Genomic DNA, 27500 nt, shown 5'->3' with positions numbered 1-27500 from the left:
CACACACAATACAATTATAATCATTCCAGCATGACATAAGTGGCTCAATTACTGCTTTCCCTTAAACCTCACTGCTCCTCCAAAACATTATTCTGTGTGTATTGTTCCCATAAATTAAAATTTTCTACATTGACTGCAGTGAGATTAGAACCCCTACCTAAGTACATAGACGAGAAAACTGAGTACTTTACTCAAATGCCATAGCATAAGTCTAAACAGGACACAGTATTGGCTGGGAATTGAACCTGGATCTCCTATGTAGGAGGCAAGAATTTGGCCCCCAAACCACAATGTAAATGTGCTCCCTCTATTTTCCAAAGATCCCACTTCAAGTCCTTTTATCTCTGTTACAGGATTCACTACTTCAATTAGCTTTGACTAATTTCCATTTTTCTATCAGTTGCCTTTTTTGGCAGCCATCAGAATTAAACTTAACAAGGCCTTGCTATGTCTAGGCAATTCAGAGCCTCCATTCCAATTCAAAAATGATTTCCTTAGCTATACCCATTTGCTTGCCCAATATGTCTAACAGAGTAGTCTGTAGGGAATTGCTAAAGTCTGCCAATTCATTACACTCCCAAAACATTATGTTCCCAGTTACCTTTTTCTTACCTATCATACCTCCAACATTTGCCATTTACCTGAGGAAAAATTCTCTGGAGTCTGCTTGGGGTATAGAAATACCCATGCAAACATTTCCAAGCAAAAATCCTAAATCTTCTACATGTTGTTGCATATTGGAGAGCCATACATATATCCTTCCATTGTTTCCTTGTGAATTGCTTATATAATCTCCTCTGATTCATTCCAATAGTTACTGTGCAGTATTTTATATGCCCCAGCAATTATCTCTTTTTTAACATCAGCTTCTCTTCTAGATTCACATAAAAACTTTACCAGAACAGGTCTTTAATTTAGGATTCCCACATCCCTTTCTCTTTGTCTGTACTCTGATATCAATCCTGACAGTAAAGGCACTCTCTATCCTGCATTGCAAATGTTTTCTTTGCCTCTTCCAGTTCTATTGCCTTTCCCTCTCTGGTTATTTGATATCAATACCATGGTTCCTTTGTGAGTTTTCTCCACTAAACTTCAGCCCCCTTTTACTAATTCTCTGTGCCGCTAATTGCAGTCATCCCTAATGGCAAAATTTCCTTTCTCCATTCTCATGTTGGCTTAATTCTTAGAATACTTTCTGCTACTTTATGAATATAATATTCTGTATGGTTGTTATTCTCCTTAAGGATCTGCATCAAAAATCCCACTCTCTCTCCTAATTTCTTAAATCCCCCCCCCCCCGCCGCTTCATCATCATCCCTTTTCATTTTGAATTATAGATTTTTGATTGTGTTATGTATATAAGCTTAACTGTGTATCTCTAAAACATCCCTTTAAATCAGGTAACCCTACACCACCTTGTTCTGTTGTAAGGATTAACTTATCCCACTTGACCCTTGCCATCCTCCCATTCTAGATAAAATCCTTCAACCATTTCTTAATCACTGTCCTCAACTTCTCCTCTGGTTGATAAAAATATGCCTGACCTGTATATAAAACTAAAGGAACTAAACATTTACACTGCTTGTCTTTTGCTATCTATATCCATAAGCAAAAGCATCCCGTTTCTCAGTTTTTGTATTTTTTAGTATCTCCCCTCATACCCTTAGCTGCCATAACAGTATCCTTTTTAACCCATACTCATAAATACTTCATTTTATAATGCCCCCGTAAATATGGGTATTGCTGAACCAATTCATGTGTGGCACACAGTTTATAGCTATACCATTTGTTTTGTCTTCATTAATTTGATATCCTAAAAAACTTGAAACTGTCTCAGAATGTTTCATTACATAGAGATGTACTTTTCTGGTTTTATAAGGTACAGAATAATACTGTTTTCAAATAAAGCCAACGTTCCTTGATTACCATACCAATTATATCCTTGAATTTCCGATTCCCTTATTTACTTTCCCAGTGTTTCTAAATATAATGCAAATAACAAAGAGGAAACAGGGCACCCTGCTTGGTTCTTCTGTTCAAACACTATTTATCAGAAAGAAACCCCGGTCACTTTAATTATGACCCCTGAGCCCTCGTATATGCTTATAATTAACCTTATTACTGTATCAGAGAAACAAACTGGCTAATTGATGGAACCCAGTTTATTCATACAGTACTCATAAACTTAGTTTTTGCCCCACAGCAGGGTTGTGATAGTGAAGGAAAGAGGCCATTCAGACAGCAGTTGCAGGACCTACTAGATAAAGCAGGACAACATGAATTTGCTGTTGATAATGGGTGACCTGAATGCACATATCCGGACAGACAGAACAGGATATAAGGACTACCTAGGTACAAATGTGTGGAGAACAGGAATAAAGAAGGAGAGGCTATTCTAGACTTCTGTCTGGCAAATGGCTTAATAATAGCCAACACATGATTCAGAAAGAGAGAGAGTCAAAAGACCACATGCAAGAGTGGCCAACATGCAACTCAGGTAGACTTTCTCCTAGTAGGGAAACTGGGGTAGCACCAATGATTGCAAAATCATCCCCAGTGAAACAACTGGCCCACAGCATAAACCACTGGTTGCAGCAATCAGCTGTAAGCAGTGGTCAGAGAAGGCACTAAGGTCAACAGATACCAGGCTGAAGACCTGGAAGTTGACTGTAGAGAAGTTCAACAGTTCAAGGAATTACTCAAGATTGCAGCACCCCAAGAAAAGGGGGAAATAGGTGGATCTGAAGAAGAATGGCTGAACTTCAAAACAGCATGTGTGAGGACTATAGAACTGATATGAGGCTGAGCCAGGTCTGGAAAGAAATTACATAAGGAAAGCAGATAGTGAAATGCAGAAGTCCAGGAAGTCATCAAAAGAAAGAAGGAGTGCAGGAAAAAGTGGGAGCTAGAAAAGATGGACCAGGCTAGGAAGGAATACTGGTTGGCTAACAAAGGAGCTAGGAAAGGATTTGCAATAACAAAGAACAGGGCACAGGTAGTCTTCCATTTTCTAGAAAGTGACTCAGTAGGTGGCACAAAGAAACTATATCAGGTTGCAGGACAAAGACAGAAAGATAAAAAAGACAGTCAGACACCCTTCATAAGGGATGCCAGCAACAACCTGCTCAACAGTCAACAGGACATCAAAATCATATGGAAGGAGTATTTCCAGAAGCTTCTGACTGAAGAAAACCTCACAGAAGCTGTACTGACCCAAAAACAGCCAATGATAAGAAAAGAAGGGGTGCCCACCCTAGAAGAAGTAAGAGTAGCACCAAGGAACATGAAGTCAGGCAAAGCAGCAGGCTCAGATGAGGTCACAGCAGATGTGATAAAGATGCTGGGTGAGAGAGGGGAGAAGTGGATCCTGAAGGTACTCATAGCAGTGTGTAGAGAAAGGGATAGCCTAGATGGCTGGAGCATAAGCATACTTGTGCCAGTTTACAGGAACAAAGGGGACCTACCCAACTGTGGTCAGTACAGAGGCATCAAGCTCCAGTCACATTGCATGAAGGTTCTGGAGAGGTTGATTGATAAACGGATATACAGTGTTGTAAAATGTAAGCTGGGAGATGAGCAGTTCAGATTCACATCAGAATGCAGCACAACTGACCCGATGTTTGCACTGAGACAGATGGCTGAGAAGAAGCTTGAAATGAGGAAAGAGTCCAAGTGGGCATTCCGAGATTTGTAGAATGCATATGACAAGGTCCCAAGAAAGCTGATTTGGGCAGTACTGTGGTGGTACAAGGACCCAATGACTCAAGCACAGTGTTCAGTTTCATACAGCGGTTTCCAGTGGGAGTGGGAGTGCATCAGAGTTCAGCTCTGAGCCCACTGACATTCATACTGGTGATGGACTACATTAACAAACAAGTTGGAGAGGACAGATCAACAAAGTTGCTGTATGCAGACAATGTGGCATTACAGATAGACTTTGAGAAAGAACTTCAGCAAAGAATAGGGGAATGGAATGCAAAACTGAAGGCACATGGGATGAAACTAAGCACAGATAAAACAGTGGTAATGGCAGCAAACTGTGGAAATTAGAAAAAGCTGAGAATTGAGATAGAAGGGAACATAGTGGAAAATAGTGGAACAGGTTAATAGCTTCAGGTATCTGGGAGGGGTGGTTGAAGAGAAGGGATATCTGAATGAAGAGGTGAAAGCTAAAACCAGAGGGGCTGCAGACAACTGGCATAGAGTCTCAGGTGTTGTCTAAGACAGAAGAATGCCAAAGAAGCTGAAATGTAAGGAGTACAAGACTGCTGTGCATCCAGTACTACTGTATGGTGCAGAAACCTGGCCAGTAAAGGCAGAGTAGATGAGGAAGCTAGAGGTGATGGAAATCAAGTGCCTGAGAAGGGTGATAGGATGCACACTGTGGGACAAATGAAGAAATGAGGACACAAGAGCAGAAGCCAAAGTAGCTCCAGTTGCAGAAAAGATCAAAGAGAACAGATTACGGTGGTTTGGACACATTCAAAAACGCAGAAGACAATCTGGTGAAGAAAATTTGGGATGAAGAGGAAGAAGGTAAAAGAAAACAAGGACATCCAGTAAAGAGGTGGATGGATTGTGTGAGAGAAGATCTGTGACAATCAGGAATGAGTATCAAAGAAGGCAGGAGTGCGGCATTGAATTGAGAAGGGATGGTGACAGTTAACAAGATACCCGACCCCATGTAGAAAATGGGAAAAAGGGGGCTGATGATGATGATGATGATATCGCAATTTTAGACGAGTTTTTTATTGTTGTATAAATTGTGATTTGTCAAAGTTAGTCGTCATTTTATTAACAATGTTTTTAAACTGATTCATGAAGTAAGTTCATTGTTCTGATGAAGTTTTGTTACTTGGAATGAAAGTGCTGAACAGTAAAATAATTTTTGCATGGTCATTCCTGGACGACTTATTTACTGTACCGCAGCAAAGTTTTGTGGGTTTGTTTTTTTCCTTGTTTGGCTGATCCATTTCCTCAGTTTGTTTTTATCTCAAATTTAGTGTTATGGTGAGCAAATCAACAATACACAAATTTATCATAGTAAGTCTTTCACTACCAGATTTCATAAAAACAATCACTCCAACAGGATTCAGTATCACAGTTCTTTTGACTGATATGAGTAATCTGTATCTTTTGACTAGTTTCTTAAGAAATGACAAACCCATTATGTGAATTGCTCTAGCAGGTCCAACTCATCTAACCAGTAGTGTAGCTAGGTTGGAAGCAGAGGTTGCAAAGTCTTAGGGGGTTCAGTTGGCTGACACTAATTGATCTTTACTGCATACTGGCATCTAAATGTCAGTATTACATTTGTGGTCTGAACTGAAGTATTGTAGCTCTCTGCATGTGGCATCAGTCTGCTGCAGTTAAAGGAAGAAAAGATTTTTTGTTTGTTTGTTTTTTTCTCTTTTATGAAGAGAAAATAGAAAATTGAAGTGTTGTAGTGCTCAGTGGGTTCAACAAGAAGATTTTTTTTCTTTTTGGAGGGGCACCAAATCGAGAGTTAGCAGTGGGTACAAAAACAGCTAACTACACCTCTGATGCAAATGTTCTACTTAATTTGCTAAAGTGAATATAATGACTGGGTTAACATTATAAAATTACAGTTCGTCTTTTGTAACGTCTATCTTCAAAAAGTATTATCAAAACCCCAGGATAATTTCTTTCTTGAAAAATTAAAGGTTGTAGAACGACTGGATAATCAAAGAATTTCTATATCTGCAAAATGTCGGTAATGAATCTTGGTGTTCCTAGAAGAACTGTCCAAACATTAACTCAAAATTACATTTTATTTTTGGGTCCATATTATATTAGTGAATGCACTGAATTGCGAATGCTGTTTTGCCGAACGGCATTATGCGAAATGGCAAAATACTGAAAGCATGGAACAGCGATTTTTTTTCCTAGGGAAAAAAATCGCTGGGCCGTTTTTGGGACTTTGCCATTTCCTCCACTGTGGTGCGATCTCAGAGTTGGTATATTTAAGTAGGGCGTGTAGGGGGTGATGCCCCCCACTTTATTTTGTGTTTGGAATTTTTTTTTTTTTTTTTTTTTTTTACGGATCAGCGATTTGCTTCCCTGGGAAAAAATCGCTGATCCGTGTGTTCGACATTTTGGGTTTTTGGGGATTGTGGGTCGATTATATAGTGTTCGCAATTTAGTGCATTAGATTATATAATATAGACCCTTTCTTTTCTCCAGATAGGAGTCAAAAAATCTATAAGAAGCTCTCAGTCTCATTTAGGCAAAAGCAATTCAGTCTTCTAGGTAACCATGGGAGTTTGCTTCTTGCTGCAAGAAAGAAAGAAAGAAAGAAAGAAACCACATAGATTTTGTAACTCAGATCATACAGAAACTAAAACAGTGCATTGCTTCCTGAAGATTTCAAACTACAGTTCTGTAACAGTCCTCCTAGCTATAGTTCAGTAGGTAGTGAACTTAGTTTTATTTTCCTCCATTCATCTTTTAAAAGTGGCATCAGGTTCTATAGTTGTGTAAAGACTGTCCTGACTGTGGAAGCTCTAGATATTTTGGTATTTGCCTGTTGTTTTTAATCTCTTCTTACAGAATCTTGATTTATCTTCACATCTAATACTACTGACACTGTACTGGGCCCCTATGATAATTTGGGTCTCCATTTTTTAAAATTTAAAACAAAGCACATGTCTACTTGCTTTCACCCTTATATATCCCTTATTAATATTTTCTAGTTACTTATTTTTAACTGGATAGATGGACTGAAGGATTGTGGACCCACCTAAGTCATGACATAGGCAATAAGATACTAAATTATATACATGCATTTATAAAAATTTTGAAATAAATGTATTTAAGACAGCATAACATAGTAAGTTGACTCATACCAACATAACAGATGCAGTTCACAATGGTCTAACTGAAATAAATCATACATAAGTGTAAGTGCAAATCAGCCAACCTCAGAAATTAAAAAGTGCCCAAGTGCTCACATTGACATATTTCTTACACTGGTACACTGCATATTTTATTTATTTATTTATTTGACATTTGTTAACCAGGTTAGTCCAACTAAGCCAGGGGCCCATTTTCAGTGGAGACCCGAGGAAAAAAGCTCCAGAAATGTTAGATACAAAGAAAAATTTGACATAGTTAACAGTTAATCAAACACAGTACAAAGGAGTATTGGTACAATTAAGAGTTAATTACATGTACAGAAATATGAGAAATAAAATAAAATAAAAGCATAATAAGGTAATTATTGTAATGCCAGCCACTTTCTTTAGCAAGCAGGTGAATAATAATGACACATACCCCAAATATCTATGTCATGTAATCTCCTAGCTATAAGAAGTTTACTGGCTCGTGGCGGGGGGGGGGGTGAACAAGATGTAGAAGGTTAGGTAGGGTCCTGACAGGGGCAAGACCTTATGTTAAACAAATGTAGTCTAAGCTCTTTTTTGAAGTGCTTAGGGTGGGGGGTGGTTCTTATATGTGAGGGGAGTTTATTCCAGGCTTGGGCTGCACCGCATTTGTAAAGTAGTTTTCCACAGCATTTGTAGGGTTTATATATGTCAAGGAGTTGTTAATTCAATGTTCAGAGAGTGCGGTTTGGGATGTAGTAGGATACCAGGGTGGAGAGAGAGAGGCAGAAAGTAGGTTTATATAGAACAGAGTGTATGATTTGAAATTGAGACATGTGGAGTTGTTGGGGGGAATTCTAGCCATTTCAGTGAGTTGAGTGCTAGGCAGTGGTGTGATTTGTGTGGTGGGTTAGTAGCAAATCTGGCTACTTTGTGGTAAGTTTGTTGGAGTTTAGGTAAATATGTGGAGTGAATGGAGGTGAAAATAGGGGCTGCATAGAGAAGGGAAGGGAAGGAGATGAGATTGAGCTAAGGAGAGTCTAGTGCCTGAGTTAAGAAATTTCTTATTTCTGTATAGTAGGCCTAGTTGTTGGTGGTTTTTTTTTAAATATTTTGCTGAATATGCAGATTGAATTCAAGCTCATCATTGATAATTGTGCCTAGGAGCTTTGTGTGGGGTTCGGCTTGGATGGTGGTCTTGTCAAGGGATATAATGACAAAGGAAGATTTATGGTGAGAGAGAGGTCAAGGAAGGAATAGTAATAGGGGCTGCTAACCCAGAATCATTTCGGAGAACCTACAGGGGTTCGAATGGACAGAACACTACTACCAGGAAGCGAGGTTGGCAAGGATATGAACGCCAAAGAGACTCGGGCGAAGGACGATACAAAAAAGGTAGATGGACATAAAAATACAGTAACAGGTACTATGGTACCGGATTATGTCGTTAATTTATCTAGTTATACATTTGATGCCATAGAACAGTTGGTATTGGATAAAGGTTTAAAATTCATACCAACATGTATACCTAGAAGGCATGAGATAAAAATTGAGATATGTAATTTAGTTCGTAAAATGAATTTAAGAGAATATTTTTTTAATACTGATTACAATGTTATAACTGAATGTAATGATGAAACAGGTTTGGATAGCAATGAAAGTTTTTTTTCGTGTGATTCTGAGCAGGAAGTTAATGTATACAGTTTATTAGACACGAGTAAATTGAAAAATATTAGCTCGTTTATGCCTCCGTGTAAAAATGTCAACATACAGAGGTTTAACAATGCTTTAAATATTATAATGGATAAAGAACTTAGGGATTTTGAAAGTACAGATAAGAACTATAACTTAACAAAAGAACAATGGATAAAGTTGCAAAGTATGAGTAGAAATGAAGACATAGTTTTTAAACCTTCGGACAAAGGGGGCAAACTGGTGGTAATGAATTCTGGGGATTATTTAACAATGTGTATGGAACATTTAAACAATAGTGATATCTACAGTAGGATAGATGAGATTTATTTGAAACAAGCAGTAAATGCTTTTCAAATTCTGTTAAGGAAAGGTATAAGATTACACTATTTTACAGATAGTGATGTAACTCGTAAAATTTTGATTAAGAACAGTAGGGTGGCAAAGTTTTTTTGTCTCCCCAAGATTCATAAAAATTTGGTACGACCACCAGGTCGCCCTATAGTGTCTGCAAATGGCTTTTTTACATATAACCTTAGTTGCCTACTGCATGAGATTGTATTGCAAGCAGCACTGAAGTTACCTTCATATATAAAGGATTCCTTTGATTTTTTAAACAAAATAAAGGATATAGTATGGACCAGAGAAATGTATTTTATAACAGTAGATGTAGTGAGTTTATACACCAACATTTCTCATAAATTTGGTCTTGAAGCTATATTGTATTTTTTAGGTGAGAGTCCTAAAACACAGTACATATTAGAATTGATAGAGTTTTGTTTAACACATAATATATTTGAATGTAATGGTATTTTATATAAGCAGAAGATTGGAACAGCAATGGGGGCGGCTTTCGCCCCAGTTTATGCAAATTTATTTATGTGTTTAGTTGAAAATATGTATATTTATAGACATGAATTTTTTAGAAAATATGTGGTGAAATATTATCGATTTATTGACGATTTGATTTTTGTTTGTGAAGGTGGAGAAAGTTTGTCATCTGAATTTATAGAGTATTTGAATATTAATAATTATGGTATCAAGTTTGATGACATTTAAAAAGGAAGTCAAGTTAATTATTTAGACATAACATTAAGAGGGATAATAAAACAGAAAATTCAGACTAGTATACATAGAAAGTTTAATCAAATAAATTGGAAAATGTTTGGTAACAGCTGTCATCCTAGTCACACCTTGGCAGCTATTCCTTATGGGGAGCTACTTAGGATAAAAAGGCTTAGTAGCAATAGCAAACAAGCACAAGAAGAAGCACACAAAGTAGCCTCTATATTTATTGCTAGGGGGTATCAACAACAAGATGTACAAGAAAGTTTTGATAAAATATATGGTAATGATAGAACAAACAAACACATCAAATTTGATAATAGACATACAAAGATAACATATAAGAAGGGTAAACAAGATAAAGAAAAAATATTTTTTGTTACTAGATATACAATTTTTTCCCATATAATGAATGGACCTGTAAAACAATACTGGAGACAAGTAAAAGAAGAAATTAAGTCACTAACAAATGTGGATTTGATAGTATCTTATAAAAAAGGAAGAAACCTTCAAGATTTTTTAGTGCATAGCATATATAAAAAAACAAGGGATAATATATTGGTTAATATTAATATGGTGGGAACTATACCTTGTGGAAAATGTTCTATTTGTCAGCATATTGTTACTAAAGTAGACAAGATAAAAGGAAAATGTTTTGATACTAGAGGTACATATTCTTGTTTGAGCAGAGGAGTAATTTATGTTATTTATTGTTCATGTAGAAAATACTATATAGGTGAGACTAAAAGAACATTGGCAGAAAGAATAAAAGAGCATGTAAGAGATGTCAAGAATAATAAAATTATGAGTCCCATAGCAAAACATTTTAAGGATAAACATCAAGGAGATATAAAATGCATGAAGGTTACACTGTTGGAACACATACCAATGCAATATGGTAATGCGGAATTACAAAAAAATATGTTGAGACATAAAGAATCTGTGTTAATAATGAAATATAACACATTATTTCCTTGTGGATTAAACAAAGAGTGCAACTGGCAAGGTTTCATTTAGTTTTTTAGCTTTAATGGATGAATGTCTTTTAATTGATTAATTGTTTGATTGAATGATTTGCATGTTATATATGGATATAAAAAGAGCTTGTTTTAACAGATGAATTTTTACTCTGTAAAGGCTGTGGCCGAGACACTAGAGAAATTTGTATTGTGGAATAAATATTATTCAGGAAAGTAGAGCTGTTATTCACTGGTTTCTTTTCCTTGGTGGTTTACAAGGAATAGTAATAGTTTGTTTTTTTGAATTTAAGATGAGCTGATTTTTGGTGAGCCATGTTTCTACAGACAGGAAGGAGTCTTGGGTGTGCGTGTGGAGGTCAGAGATGTTGTCAGAGACGGAGATGAGAGTAGAATCGTCGGCATATTGAATGAGGGAGGATTGTTTACAGGATGCATGGAGGCAAACTGCAACTATAATTCTGATAAACAGTTTTATGATCATTTACATTTACAAATCTCTCCTAAGCCATCTGTTCTAGGGAAGAAACCTTTCATATGCAACTGCTTCTCTGCTCACCAATGTAGTGAGTTTTGGTTGTTTAGGTATCACATCGTGCCTGAAGCTTAATGATAAAGCACAGGAAGTAAATACTTTGAAAAAAACATCCAAGGTTTGATCTTATGAGTGTGCAAACATGAATATTGTTTGTGTGTGCATTCACTGATATGGAACAGTGATTTTCAGACTGCATCAGCTATCACACAGTAATGGAAGGTACTTACTTTGTAAAACATAACATTGATCCTTTCCAGTGAGGAACTATATTATTTCTTCTGTGTTCACTCATACAGCAGGACAGAGATGCTTTAAAAATGTAAGAAGTGCAACACACTGCTAGAAACTGCCAAAATAATGGGAAGCATTTAGGCTGTGAAACAGTCATTAGGCATGCAAATTAGGTATCAGGATGGAAGTAGTTTAAGGTTTGGAGGTGGAGATTCAGGATGGCTACCATAAAATTAGATTCTTTGCCTTTGGCATATTGTTAATGATTGGGAAGAGATGCATATCCTAAAGTGAAGGTGGTCATCAAATTAATTTAATATGTGAGATACAAATTAAAAAAAAACAGCAAAACATCTGCACTGATGTAGGTTTTGCTCCAAAGTTTCATTTTAAAGAAGTATATTTTCTTACCTGGACATAAAATAAATAAAATTTTTGGGAACTAGAACCCCTAATGATATATATTTTTTTTAAGAAATGAAACTTAGGAGAAAATTGCACATGAGTTAGAGGTGTATACTTCTCTGTTAAAGTTGTTTGGGTTGCATTTATGGTAAACAACTTAATCTGGCAACAAGTTTATATCATGTTGTGTGTCCTGTTCACTTATTTGCCTTAACTCCTCCCAATCTGCTCAGAAATCTTTGCAAATTTGCTGTGAATCCTGATAATGAAAACACTGTTAAGGAAAACTTCAGTGGAACTGCTCATCTAGAATGGTTATTTGATGTTTTTGGTGATATCACTGCATTCCATTTCATATTTTCTTTCGAACATGAACAGAATTTCACAGGACATGTCCCACTGAAAGGGAATGGGTATTATAAAAGGCATAGTAAGTACGTTAAACTAAATAAGCAGAATACATTCCTTCCTGAATGGGAGAATAGGGCTTCACATCATGGACATCACATGGTTCAAGACGTAGGATTAAGAACTGCTGCTGACTGATCAGTTCAAATAACTGTTTCATTAGGTTTACCTTCATATGTGTGTTCTGCACACGGGCGAACAGCGGATGTTCGAAAGGACGTTTGCAAAGTTTGGAAACGTCGAACGCAAAATGCTTCGAATGTGCAATGAGCGAATGCACAGTGACATTCGCTCATTGCAGTTTCAGCATTTTGGGGCAGATTGCACTATAGTGGGGATCGAAAAACGGACCCTTTCCTCACTGTAGTGTGATCTCAGAGTTAGTATATTAAAGTAGGGGGAGGAGCAGCCCCTCTCATGGGGGCTGCAGGGGGGCTTGCCCCCCTGCATTACACTTCATTACGCTATGTATTCGACTTTTGTGTTCGAAAATTAGTGAATCTGCTTTTCAATTTTCTGATTTTTGAACATTGGAAACTGTCGCGGTTTTGAGTTTCGTGCTTACGATTCGCTCGTACGAGCAATCGCACAAGTGATTTTCATCCATGTAAAGGTAAACCGTTTCATTATATTATGTGTTTGCTGAAGTACTTAGCAAACTAGAGGCACATTAGGATTTTTTAACTCCCAATGTCTTGCGTAAGGGGTAAAATAGTAAATATAGCAAAGAAGCCTATCTTGATTGTGACACAGAGTTAAATTTCAATTTTCAAAGAACAGTTATTTGCAAAATAAAACAATACTGTTATATTTAAACTGTTATTTCTGCAGTGAATTTTTAAATGATCATACTGTACTTTTCTTTTCTAATTAGATGCCGATGAGTGCTCTCAAGCACCAAAGCCATGCAACTTTATTTGCAAAAACACAGAAGGCAGTTACCAGTGCTCCTGTCCCAGAGGCTACATTCTGCAGGAAGACAGGAAGACCTGCAGAGGTAAGAAAAATGTAGCAAAATAAGTGCTGATTTCATGTTTTATGTTAGTACTGTGCGAGAAAATGTAGTATAAAAATCTGTATATATGCAGTTCAGACTTTAAAATCACACATCTATTAGCAATGAATCTAGTGCAAGTCTGACACTGTACCATCAGATATCTAGGTATGATCACATAATTCCCTACATGTCTTGTTTCAGTAGTTTACTGCCCACTCAGCACTTTGTACATAACAGTATATTATGATGAGGCATACCATTAATGAAATAAGTTTTGTTCTTATTTTCAAGCAAGTTGATCAATTCTGAAATAGATGTTGCCACTGATTTTATTTCTTTAAATATTTTATTATATTTTGCAATGAGACATTTTAAACCTTCTTTGCTATATTCAGTTCCAGATATAATTCACACAATATAAAATATACATGCAAATAGACCATTTGGTAATGATATCATATTAGTTCCAGAATATATTTCCTAAAGATTTTTTTCTCTTGCTATTGAAAAAAAATCATTACAAAAAATGATGTAATAATATAAGCAAGCACTCTATAACTACATAATCAGTATATAATAAAGTGAAACCATAACAACATGCAAGAGATATAAAGTATCACCCCAAATCTGTTACAGATTAAAATCTTACATTTATCAGTTGTAGCATATTTAGCTTTTTATCTAAAATCATAGCGATTTTTGGCCAGAATGTTTAAGTTATTATTATTCTTAATATCATTATTATTACATAAAATGTGTATGGTGCTAGATTTTTTTTATACTGCCTAAATATACTGGATACATTCAGAATATTTGGAGCAGTAAACTATTCCAGTCCCATCTGATCATATTTTTGTATTTGCTAACAAACTTAAGAGAAGTGGAATCTGATCCAAAGGAACAAGTGTGGGAGTAGGAGCATTAAATAATACAGTGCAGTTATTGTAAAGTTATCTGTACACCAGGTTTATGCAAAAGAATGACATGCCTTCCAAAATTCATTTAACAAGTTACATCTTATGTTACCAATCACTGTGATGTTCAAATTGCATCTCTAACAAATACTTATTTAAAAAATGTCATATTTTATAAGAGGTTAGAAATGATCAGTATGTACATTTCATATAAAGATTTTTCAAAAGTAGAATTAGCTGGAAATGTTGAGATTTAAGATGTATTATACAGAAGTAAGTTAGTAAAGAAGACTAAAATGTATTTATTTATTTAGTTGTTTATTTAACATTTGTTAACTGGGAAAGTCTGACTTGGAACGAAGACAATTTCAGTGGAGGCCCGGGGAGAAACACTCCAGATGCATGTCTTTGTAATGTGGGAGGAAACCGGAGCACCCAGAGGAAACCCACATGAATGCAGGGAGGGCATGCAGACTCCACACAGAAGGAACCCCAGTTGACAATCAAACTGGAGAACCTCTTGCTGTGAGGCAACAGTGCTACCGCTGCACCACTGCGCCATCCACATCAGTTAGATTATCTAATAACTGATTTATACTTTATTAGCAATTTGTATAAGGTAGATATGTGGGATCTAGATGTCACTTTACTCATTATACTAAATGCAATATTTTAAAATACTAGAAAAGTTTTAGGATAAGATAAAAAAAATAACCTGTATTTTGTTTTATAGAAATATAATATGTCTTGAATCCATATCCACTCTTGCTTAGCTATATTATGCTTCATTTAAATTAGTCAATAGACAGAAGTGAAGCATTTTTTCTAAGAAACTAAACTATAATGAAAGCTGTTAGTTTTCCCAGTTTAGTATCTTATTACTATTGGTTTTGCCAACAATCCCCACTGTGTGAATATTAAAATTGACTAATATTTCTAATATAAATTAAGAATATCATTTTAATATGTTGTTATCTTGTTGGAATAGTTAAGGAATATTAAAACTTTGCAAAATGTATTAGTAAATATATTGATGAGATTTTGAATGCATTAGTCTTGCACATAACCATATGTGTAGCTTTCCCTTTAGCTTTACATGAAGGATTGATCCATTGTACTATAACTTTGATTACTGAAAATATAATATGGTTCAATATCTGGAAACCTGAATTCCCCACTGGTCCAAGGAGTAGGATGAATATTTAATTATTTATTTTTATATAGGTTTAATATGATTGTTTGTTAGTAACAGTGATATTGTCTGAAATGTATGCATTTTAAGCATATAGTTGTCTTAAATGTAATTTATCATCAAAAGTAAAGAATGCCTTAGACCAAAATGAAATCAGTTGGTCAGTATTATTGATCATTAATTGTAGTGACTTTTAATTGTCTGAGGTAGATTATTTAGCAACATAGTTCCCTAAATTGTTTATCTTCGTACAGTTACTGTTGTGTTTATAACTCTTTTCTAAAAGAATGAAATAATTATTAATTATTAATTATTAATGAAGTATTTGTTTTAGACTCATTACATTTATGATCAGGAAACTTATCAAATGTGTTCATGGCATTATGATCTAATACATATATCTGAGTATCTTCTATTATTAATAATCAGTCATCTACATAAGTTCATAGCGTCATGGGTGTTTACTAGGCTAACAACTGCAAGGGTCTTTTTAAGCCTAGCCATGAATCCCAAATCTCTGACAAGTTCTGATACCCTTGATAAGTGTAAGCATGGGCCTGAGGCATGAACCATTTACAGGTTACCTGTGTCCATTAGAGACATAGGTGCCAAATAATACAAATAATAACATTTTATTTTCTAGATTTCTGCCAATCTAAAATCCTTTGATATTGTGTATCTGTTCAATTCTATTAGCGAGAAATTCAATGGCTAAAGCAAATAAAGGGAAAGCAGAAAACACTTGTTTTTCATTTCAATGGATTATGATAAATATGTTCCAGAGTAAATGTGGGTGGGTCAAAGATGTATTATAGAATTTAATTAAGTTTATAACATTTGGTGGGATCAAATCCTTATAATAGTTAAAAAAATCAAATTTATAGAATCACAAGCTTTTTCAATATCTAAACTGATAATCATTAATTCTGTTTTATTTAATTTGCATAATCAGTTACTGCATTGGTTTTAATATTACATTGTGTCTGTCAAATTCATAAGGAATCCTGTTTGATCATTATCTATCATAAAGGGAAGAATTGTATTCTGTCTATGAGAACTGACATATGCAATTCAAGGATATTTGTTTATGTGAGGTGCTATCAACTTGATTTTCATCTTTTATAATATTGAATTTGTCATTGTATATCTCCAGAAAGACTGGTAAGCTTATTATTATAAACTTCATTATATATTTTTAATAGTAAAGAAATAAATTTTAATGTAAACAATTTGTGAATTTCTGGCAAAGTCCTATCTTTTCCAAGTGCCTTATCGTATTTTAATATTTAATTATGCCCTTAATGAAAAGATTGATATTTATTGCTAATCATTTTGCTATATTGTTTTTTTATAATTTTCTAATTCTACTTCAAAAGGAATTATTGTTTCTTTTCAGTTTTCCATTCAAAGTGATTTCTATATACATTGAAAACATCTTCAGTATCAGTTACTTATTTTATAGTAAAATGATTAAGAATACTGTAAATATTTACTTTGGTTTGATTTTAATTTACAACCACGCCAAACCTCTCACGTGGAGCAATGCACGGCCAACCAAACTACTGAAACACACAACGGCCAGCAAAGAATGTCCCAAAATGGTTTATTAGAAAAAACACATAGGATATAAAAATATATCCAGCTCCAAAGCGGTTTCGGTTTCCCCTTCTTCAGTGGAGCATAGAAAAAAATGAAAAAGCCAACAAATGCACCTGATAACATTTATAGTATCAGTTAAACAAATCATCCAATGAAAATGCAATATAATGGTCTGAATAAGACCTACACACCAAATTACAGTATTGTGGTCTATTAAGACCCAAAAGAATATATGCATTCAAAAGGGAGAAAATCATGAAAAAAATAATGAAAAAAACATCATAATAGCATACCTAGTTAGAAAGCTAAATGTTATATTATTAAAAATAGAATATAACATTAAATAATATATTTGTATGCATATGCAAAAATATGTATATATCTGTGAAAAGACAAAAGTGTATATTTATGGTCAACAAGGTCCAATGCCTGTATAGATAAACTAAAGGTGGTCGTTAATACCAGGGGGGAATAATGCACCCAAATGTACAATCCAATATTTTTCTTTTTGTGTCAAAATATTTTCCCAACCTTGTTGGTGACTTCTATCACCAACAATCCGATCAATAACAGTAAACTTGAATTTGGCCGTAGGATGTTTAACTGTGTGTTGGTAAAGAGCATTGGTAATTTTCTTGTTTCTGATGTTACTCCTATGTTCCCCAATTCTAATTTTAAGTGGCCGGGAGGTTTTTCCTACATAAAATGCCGAACATTGACAAGTTGCAAGATATATCACCCAACTCATTGAACAGTTCCCAAAAAATTTTAAGTCATAAACCTTGCTAGCATTGGCACTGCTAAAAGATTTGGTTTTATTAATGTCAGTGCATGACATGCAATGTCCACAAGGGAAAGTACCAATCAATTCTTTGCCTGTAATCGTGAGTTGTTTGTACCGGGCCCCTCCACTACCATGATGTTTAAAATGTGAAAAAATGGAACTTAAAGTTTTGCCCCTTCTGTAAGAAAATTGGCAACGTGTCCCAAGATATTGTCTGAGAATATCATTAGCCATCAGGATATTCCAATTTCTGTCCACAACTCCTCTGATAATCTGATTATTTCTGCCATATGTGGTAACCAGTCTCAAGACCTTATCATCTTTTTGGTTTTTCTGATGGTCCTGGTATTCCAAAAGCTGGTCCCTAGTTAGTTTGTCAGACCAATATTTTGCAGATCTAATATCAAAATCAGAATACCCTCTATCAAGGAATCTATTTGCAAGATCCGAACTGGCTAGCTCATAATCATCCTGACTGGAGTTAATTCTTTTGATACGGCAAAATTGAGATTTAGGGATGTTCGGACAGTGTGGCGGGATGCATGCTTGAGGCATGTAGCAATGTATTGTATTCAGGATATTTCCTGTATATTTTAGTGCCTAGTGTGTTGTCAGGCTTCCTATATACATTGACATCCAAAAATTCAATAGTAGACCTATTGCTATTAACTGTGAATTCAATGCCCCAAATATTACTATTCAGGTAATCCACAAATTCTTTAAGATATTCTGTATCTGCCCGCCACACCATCCAACAATCATCAAGATATCTACGCCAGATATCCATTTCTACAATGTAGATGTTATGAGATGTATCATATATTAAATATTCCTCCAGGTAGGCCATGAACAGGTCTGCATATATAGGGGAAAAAGATGCCCCCATTGCAGTGCCTTGTAACTGCCAATAGCATTCGCCTTGAAAAAAGAATATGTTTTTATTCAGGACATGCTCACACATACAAATCAAAAGTGTATTGAATCCCGGAGGATATAGGTTAGATTTTTCAAGCCAATATTGCAGTGCTTGGAGACCCGCCCAATGAGGGATGCTGGTGTATAATGATTTTACATCCAATGTACAAAGTAGCCAATTGGGTTCAATTTCAGTCTCTGCTATGATTTGTAAAAATTGTGTGGTATCCTTGATTCTAGCTCTTACATGGACAAGCAGTGGTTTCAAATATTCTGTCAAAAAGGCTGAGAGTGGTTCAGTTAAAGAACCATGACCAGACACTATAGGTCGGCCAGGTGGGGAGGTCAAAGATTTATGTATTTTAGGAAGTAAGTAAAGTATCTGTTTATTTGGATCTTTAACTGTCAAATGTTTGACAATGGTGTTGGACAAAATACCATTCTCAACTGCACTACTCAAGAAATTATCTATCTCTTTTTTAAAAGTAGTAGTCGGATCAATGTCCATTTTCATATAACATTTATTGTCAGATAACTGTCGTAACCCTTCCTGTGTATAATAGTCCATATCCAAAACCACTACCGCCCCACCTTTATCTGCCTTGACAATTGCGATGTTATTGTTATTTCTTAATTCCTCAAGCGCCTGTCTTTCTGTCTCCTGGATATTATCTTTAAGAATATTGAAGCCATAAGGTGGAAAATGTAAGTCCCTAAGTACAGCCTGTTGAAAAGCTGTAACATGCATATTGGCAGGAGGTTGAAATGTAGATTTTAAAAACCTAAACTCAGTAGATCTTTGAGCTGTATTATTCACCTTATCGGAAAAGAATATCTTGAGATTCAAACAGCGGCAAAATTCCAAAACATCATTTACTGTTTGGTATTGATCACAAAAGAAACCAGGTACAAACCCTAAGCCTTTATTGAGTATTTCTTCTTGTTCCAGAGTGAGCTGAACCTTAGACAAATTGAGGACATTATGAAAAATAGTTTCATCTATTTTAGAAAAGCTTGAACTATTCCATCCATTGACTCCAAATCTGGACCTATTATGGTGTTTCCTCCCCCCGTGTCGTTTCTTCTTACCCCAAAAGGGGTAGGTATATTACTTCTTTTTTTAAAAGGTGAATGGTCAGAAGTAATGCCCTCACTATCAGTGGGGGAAGACTCATCACCCGAGGTACTGGTATAAGTCTGCTCCTTATTTTTAAGAATTGGTCTAGGTCATTTCCTTGTTCTGGCACCGCCTTTACCCATAGACATATCCTTAAATCTCACTGACTTCTGAAGTTCAAAAGGTCCCCTAGCATAATCATTGGCGTCGATTAAACTTTTTAACTTTTCTTTCTTTCGTCAGTTTGTCATACTGAGTCAGTTCCTTAGATAAATTGGCTACCAACGTGCCATAATTACTATTAGATTCAAATTGTTTACAAATACTGCTTAGATCTTTGATCTCAGCAATGTTTGAATCTATTACCCTTTCATAATAATCTGACAATATTTGTACAAACTTCATGGATCCTTCTTGAACTGCCTCAAACCACTCATTGGTCAACCTCTCTTCAGATCTGCTGACCATGGGCTTTAACTTAATTCTAAGTCCGCGTGGTACTAGTTTTTTATGTGAATAGGCCTTAAAAAGACGTAAATGCCAAATATTTGCTCTTAGCCCTTTAAGGGCTTTTTCTAAATTAAAGAAGGCAGATTGACATCCATTGCTTGAAGGGGCAGTCTGTTGGTCCATGATATTGTTGCTTGAGATAGATTCCAGTCCAAAGACTTGGATATCCTCCCTATCAGCACACATACCCTGCAAAATACTGTCCAAATTCATAATGAACTGACCCAGCAGGACAAAAATGGAAAAAGATGCGGTGCCAGAACAGGAAACAAACCCCAAAAAGAATCTACCCAGAAATGATGGCAGTAATATAAATCCAATAGGTATAAAAATATAAAAATAAATACCAGTATCTCAGGGGAAGCAACAAATAGGCAATGTCCAACTATATCCAAAAAACAGTATTGCACCAAAAATAGGTTAAATCCAAAATTGCCAATCCTCCCCTTGGGACATAAATATATGACCATAAATGGCCAAAGCAAGGGATGAGTAATAGTAATTATAAATAATAAATAGTAATAATGTTGAATCCACTTGTTTAGAACATCATCAGATCTTAAGTCCTATCTAGTAGTTCTATCAACCAAAAACCATTATATAAATGCCAGTATAATGACCATAGTCTCCATCAACTAACAATTTGGTATGTGCATAAATCGTGAAACATGAATCTAAAATACAAAAGACATATTGGATGAATTGCTACATAAAAAATAACATCCTTAGGTCACAATAGGTATAATCAAACATCTAATTGTATATTAATACAAATATTAGATATGATGGGTTATTAGATAGATATATTCTAATAGTTCAATTAGTTCAATGAGCCCAAAACAGCTGTATAAATACCATTATTGTGTTTTAGTCTTGCATCAAAATTGTATATCCACTAGCCCAATAACAAGTATATGGTCAATAATGTTGTAATAATTTCACCACATACTGTATCTATATAATATGAATAGTATGCCTAATATCAGAATATGACAAAAGACATATAAATCCTACTAGAATAGTAAAATATGCCTCTTTGGCACTAACATGAATCAAATGAACCCCTTCAACATCATAAATCATAAATATAATGAATTATCTTAAGTAATAAGACATAACCAAAGGACACTAATCAACAAGCTATAAACCAATTGGATGCGTTCACAAAAAAACCCCAAAAATGGGCCTACAATGGTGTTACCACATAAATCCGAAATTAATCGGTAATATGAACCCACCGTAACTTAGTTCAAAAATATTTAAATACATCCAATTAGTAAATAAGCCCATATGGTAAATAGAAACAATTAGGGGGTTGATACCTAAAGATAGATGAAGGAACATGTGCAGTGTTATCATAATCCCCCGTAACATCAAGCATAAACAAATCCCAAACAGACTTGCATATATTTTAAGACCCAAAAGTGCCTTGATTGCATCTAGATAAATAGTCGCCACAAAATGGATGCCCAATCCCAATATTGGACAACATAGGCAGGCCGAAAAGGCAACTAATACATAAGTAGTAGCATGGAATGTGACTGAGACCAAAAGGCTCACTCACCAAATCACCTTGCACTCCCGTAGATATATAAGATGTAGTCAAAAACACTAACGCCTAATAATCAAAACATTTCTGATAGTTACCAAGCATTCAAGCATAGTGCTCTCTTGGCATGGAACCATGATGGGCGCAATGGATGAAGAATAGTGACTGATTTAGTAAACATGTGTTTGTATTTTGTTAAATATACTTATATAACCTTTGGTAACTATCAGAAATGTTTTGATTATTAGGTGTTAGTGTTTTTGACTACATCTTATATATCTACGGGAGTGCAAGGTGATTTGGTGAGTGAGCCTTTTGGTCTCAGTCACATTCCATGCTACTACTTATGTATTTGTTGCCTTTTCGGCCTGCCTATGTTGTACAATATTAGGATTGGGCATCCATTTTGTGGCGACTATTTATCTAGATGTAATCAAGGCACTTTTGGGTCTTAAAATATATGCAAGTCTGTTTGGGATTTGTTTATGCTTGATGTTACGGGGGATTATGATAACACTGCACATGTTCCTTCATCTATCTTTAGGTATCAACCCCCTAATTGTTTCTATTTACCATATGGGCTTATTTACTAATTGGATGTATTTAAATATTTTTGAACTAAGTTACGGTGGGTTCATATTACCGATTAATTTCGGATTTATGTGGTAACACCATTGTAGGCCCATTTTGGTTTTTTGTGAACGATCCAATTGGTTTATAGCTTGTTGATTAGTGTCCTTTGGTTATGTCTTATTACTTAAGATAATTCATTATATTTATGATTTATGATGTTGAAGGGGTTCATTTGATTCATGTTAGTGCCAAATAGGCATATTTTACTATTCTAGTAGGATTTATATGTCTTTTGTCATATTCTGATATTAGGCATACTATTCATATTATATAGATACAGTATGTGGTGAAATTATTACAACATTATTGACCATATACTTGTTATTGGGCTAGTGGATATACAATTTTGATGCAAGACTAAAACACAATAATGGTATTTATACAGCTGTTTTGGGCTCATTGAACTAATTGAACTATTAGAATATATCTATCTAATAACCCATCATATCTAATATTTGTATTAATATACAATTAGATGTTTGATTATACCTATTGTGACCTAAAGATGTTATTTTTTATGTAGCAATTCATCCAATATGTCTTTTGTATTTTAGATTCATGTTTCACGATTTATGCACATACCAAATTGTTAGTTGATGGAGACTATGGTCATTATACTGGCATTTATATAATGGTTTTTGGTTGATAGAACTACTAGATAGGACTTAAGATCTGATGATGTTCTAAACAAGTGGATTCAACATTATTACTATTTATTATTTAGAATTACTATTACTCATCCCTTGCTTTGGCCATTTATGGTCATATATTTATGTCCCAAGGGGAGGATTGGCAATTTTGGATTTAGCCTATTTTTGGTGCAATACTGTTTTTTGGATATAGTTGGACATTGCCTATCTGTTGCTTCCCCTGAGATACTGGTATTTAATTTTTATATTTCAATACTAATTGGATTTATATTATTCCTATCATTTTTGGGTAGGTGTTCTTTTGGGTTCGTTTCCTGTTCTGGCACCGCATCTTTTTCCATTTTGGTCCTACTGGGTCAGTTCATTATGAATTTGGACAGTATTTTGCAGGGTATGTGTGCTGATAGGGAGGATATCCAAGTCTTTGGACTGGAATCTATCTCAAGCAACAATATCATGGACCAACAGACTGCCCCTTCAAGCAATGGATGTCAATCTGCCTTCTTTAATTTAGAAAAAGCCCTTAAAGGGCTAAGAGCAAATATTTGGCATTTACGTCTTTTTAAGGCCTATTTACATAAAAAACTAGTACCACGCGGACTTAGAATTAAGTTAAAGCCCATGGTCAGCAGATCTGAAGAGAGGTTGACCAATGAGTGGTTTGAGGCAGTTCAAGAAGGATCCATGAAGTTTGTACAAATATTGTCAGATTATTATGAAAGGGTAATAGATTCAAACATTGCTGAGATCAAAGATCTAAGCAGTATTTGTAAACAATTTGAATCTAATAGTAATTATGGCACGTTGGTAGCCAATATATCTAAGGAACTGACTCAGTATGACAAACTGACGAAAGAAAGAAAAGTTAAAAAGTTTAATCGGGACATCAATGATTATGCTAGGGGACGCCCTTTTGAACTTCAGAAGTCAGTGAGATTTAAGGATATGTCTATGGGTAAAGGCAGTGCCAGAACAAGGAAACGACCTAGACCAATTCTTAAAAATAAGGAGCAGACTTATACCAGTACCTCGGGTGATGAGTCTTCCCCCACTGATAGTGAGGGCATTACTTCTGACCATTCACCTTTTAAAAAAAGAAGTAATATACCTACCCCTTTTGGGGTAAGAAGAAACGACGCGGGGGGAGGAAACACCATAATAGGTCCAGATTTGGAGTCAATGGATGGAATAGTTCAAGCTTTTCTAAAATAGATGAAACTATTTTTCATAATGTCCTCAATTTGTCTAAGGTTCAGCTCACTCTGGAACAAGAAGAAATACTCAATAAAGGCTTAGGGTTTGTACCTGGTTTCTTTTGTGATCAATACCAAACAGTAAATGATGTTTTGGAATTTTGCCGCTGTTTGAATCTCAAGATATTCTTTTCCGATAAGGTGAATAATACAGCTCAAAGATCTACTGAGTTTAGGTTTTTAAAATCTACATTTCAACCTCCTGCCAATATGCATGTTACAGCTTTTCAACAGGCTGTACTTAGGGACTTACATTTTCCACCTTATGGCTTCAATATTCTTAAAGATAATATCCAGGAGACAGAAAGACAGGCGCTTGAGGAATTAAGAAATAACAATAACATCGCAATTGTCAAGGCAGATAAAGGTGGGGCGGTAGTGGTTTTGGATATGGACTATTATACACAGGAAGGGTTACGACAGTTATCTGACAATAAATGTTATATGAAAATGGACATTGATCCGACTACTACTTTTAAAAAAGAGATAGATAATTTCTTGAGTAGTGCAGTTGAGAATGGTATTTTGTCCAACACCATTGTCAAACATTTGACAGTTAAAGATCCAAATAAACAGATACTTTACTTACTTCCTAAAATACATAAATCTTTGACCTCCCCACCTGGCCGACCTATAGTGTGTGGTCATGGTTCTTTAACTGAACCACTCTCAGCCTTTTTGACAGAATATTTGAAACCACTGCTTGTCCATATAAGAGCTAGAATCAAGGATACCACACAATTTTTACAAATCATAGCAGAGACTGAAATTGAACCCAATTGGCTACTTTGTACATTGGATGTAAAATCATTATACACCAGCATCCCTCATTGGGCGGGTCTCCAAGCACTACAATATTGGCTTGAAAAATCTAACCTATATCCTCCGGGATTCAATACACTTTTGTTTTGTATGTGTGAGCATGTCCTGAATAAAAACATATTCTTTTTTCAAGGCGAATGCTATTGGCAGTTACAAGGCACTGCAATGGGGGCATCTTTTGCCCCTATATATGCAGACCTGTTCATGGCCTACCTGGAGGAATATTTAATATATGATACATCTCATAACATCTACATTGTAGAAATGGATATCTGGCGTAGATATCTTGATGATTGTTGGATGGTGTGGCGGGCAGATACAGAATATCTTAAAGAATTTGTGGATTACCTGAATAGTAATATTTGGGGCATTGAATTCACAGTTAATAGCAATAGGTCTACTATTGAATTTTTGGATGTCAATGTATATAGGAAGCCTGACAACACACTAGGCACTAAAATATACAGGAAATATCCTGAATACAATACATTGCTACATGCCTCAAGCATGCATCCCCGCCACACTGTCCGGAACATCCCTAAATCTCAATTTTGCCGTATCAAAAGAATTAACTCCAGTCAGGATGATTATGAGCTAGCCAGTTCGGATCTTGCAAATAGATTCCTTGATAGAGGGTATTCTGATTTTGATATTAGATCTGCAAAATATTGGTCTGACAAACTAACTAGGGACCAGCTTTTGGAATACCAGGACCATCAGAAAAACCAAAAAGATGATAAGGTCTTGAGACTGGTTACCACATATGGCAGAAATAATCAGATTATCAGAGGAGTTGTGGACAGAAATTGGAATATCCTGATGGCTAATGATATTCTCAGACAATATCTTGGGACACGTTGCCAATTTTCTTACAGAAGGGGCAAAACTTTAAGTTCCATTTTTTCACATTTTAAACATCATGGTAGTGGAGGGGCCCGGTACAAACAACTCACGATTACGGGCAAAGAATTGATTGGTACTTTCCCTTGTGGACATTGCATGTCATGCACTGACATTAATAAAACCAAATCTTTTAGCAGTGCCAATACTAGCAAGGTTTATGACTTAAAATTTTTTGGGAACTGTTCAATGAGTTGGGTGATATATCTTGCAACTTGTCAATGTTCGGCATTTTATGTAGGAAAAACCTCCCGGCCACTTAAAATTAGAATTGGGGAACATAGGAGTAACATCAGAAACAAGAAAATTACCAATGCTCTTTACCAACACACAGTTAAACATCCTACGGCCAAATTCAAGTTTACTGTTATTGATCGGATTGTTGGTGATAGAAGTCACCAACAAGGTTGGGAAAATATTTTGACACAAAAAGAAAAATATTGGATTGTACATTTGGGTGCATTATTCCCCCCTGGTATTAACGACCACCTTTAGTTTATCTATACAGGCATTGGACCTTGTTGACCATAAATATACACTTTTGTCTTTTCACAGATATATACATATTTTTGCATATGCATACAAATATATTATTTAATGTTATATTCTATTTTTAATAATATAACATTTAGCTTTCTAACTAGGTATGCTATTATGATGTTTTTTTCATTATTTTTTTCATGATTTTCTCCCTTTTGAATGCATATATTCTTTTGGGTCTTAATAGACCACAATACTGTAATTTGGTGTGTAGGTCTTATTCAGACCATTATATTGCATTTTCATTGGATGATTTGTTTAACTGATACTATAAATAGTATCAGGTGCATTTGTTGGCTTTTTCATTTTTTTCTATGCTCCACTGAAGAAGGGGAAACCGAAACTGGTTTGGAGCTGGATATATTTTTATATCCTATGTGTTTTTTCTAATAAACCATTTTGGGACATTCTTTGCTGGCCGTTGTGTGTTTCAGTGTTTTGATTTTAATTTAGACTTGCTGAGTTGTGCAAATGAGGTGTTAGTAGTATGAATCAATTTGAATTTTCATTTTTGATACATTCTGCTCAGATAGAGGGCATGAAATTATTTGAAAAGAATCAGTTTAGGAACATCAACTGTTAGATATATAAATCTATCTATTCACACCTGAGCAACAATAAAGGAATAATGGATATATAAGTATTTTTCTTCTCTAAAATCATGTAGATCTTTTAAACTGAATAAGCTCATTCAATGTTCAGTAACTATTGAAGTGTCTGCAATTATTAGCACTAGTATCAGAGTTATATATATACGATTAAAATCTACTCCAGTAGTTAAATTACTTTTCACTTTTTCATATAAAATATTTAGATATTTTTGACAAATCTAGCTCCTAGCCACAGAATCCAATGCATAACAGCTAAAGTAAAAATATTCTGTGCTGCTATTCCAATATACCCATGCAAGTATGCCTTTATCATCACTATGAGAATTAACTATTGGCATTATGAGAAAAAGATTGGT

General features: G+C 35.1%; 1 protein-coding gene across 1 annotated transcript in view; it reads left to right on the top strand.

Annotated features, from left to right (window-relative positions):
* The window catches only part of FBN2 (fibrillin 2), a 2449070-nt gene that overhangs the window by 2218785 nt on the left and 202785 nt on the right, over positions 1-27500 (top strand). The window contains exon 59 of the mRNA XM_044060803.1: positions 13033-13155. Within this exon, the coding sequence (XP_043916738.1) occupies positions 13033-13155 (123 nt within the window). The remainder of the gene's footprint in view (positions 1-13032; positions 13156-27500) is intronic.

This window comes from Protopterus annectens, chromosome 2.part0 (genome assembly GCF_019279795.1).
Source record: "Protopterus annectens isolate FY-2018-M chromosome 2.part0, PAN1.0, whole genome shotgun sequence".
Taxonomy (NCBI): Eukaryota; Metazoa; Chordata; order Ceratodontiformes; family Protopteridae; genus Protopterus; species Protopterus annectens.
Note: the sequence above shows the minus strand (reverse complement) of the source record. Positions and strands in the feature narration are given on the sequence as shown.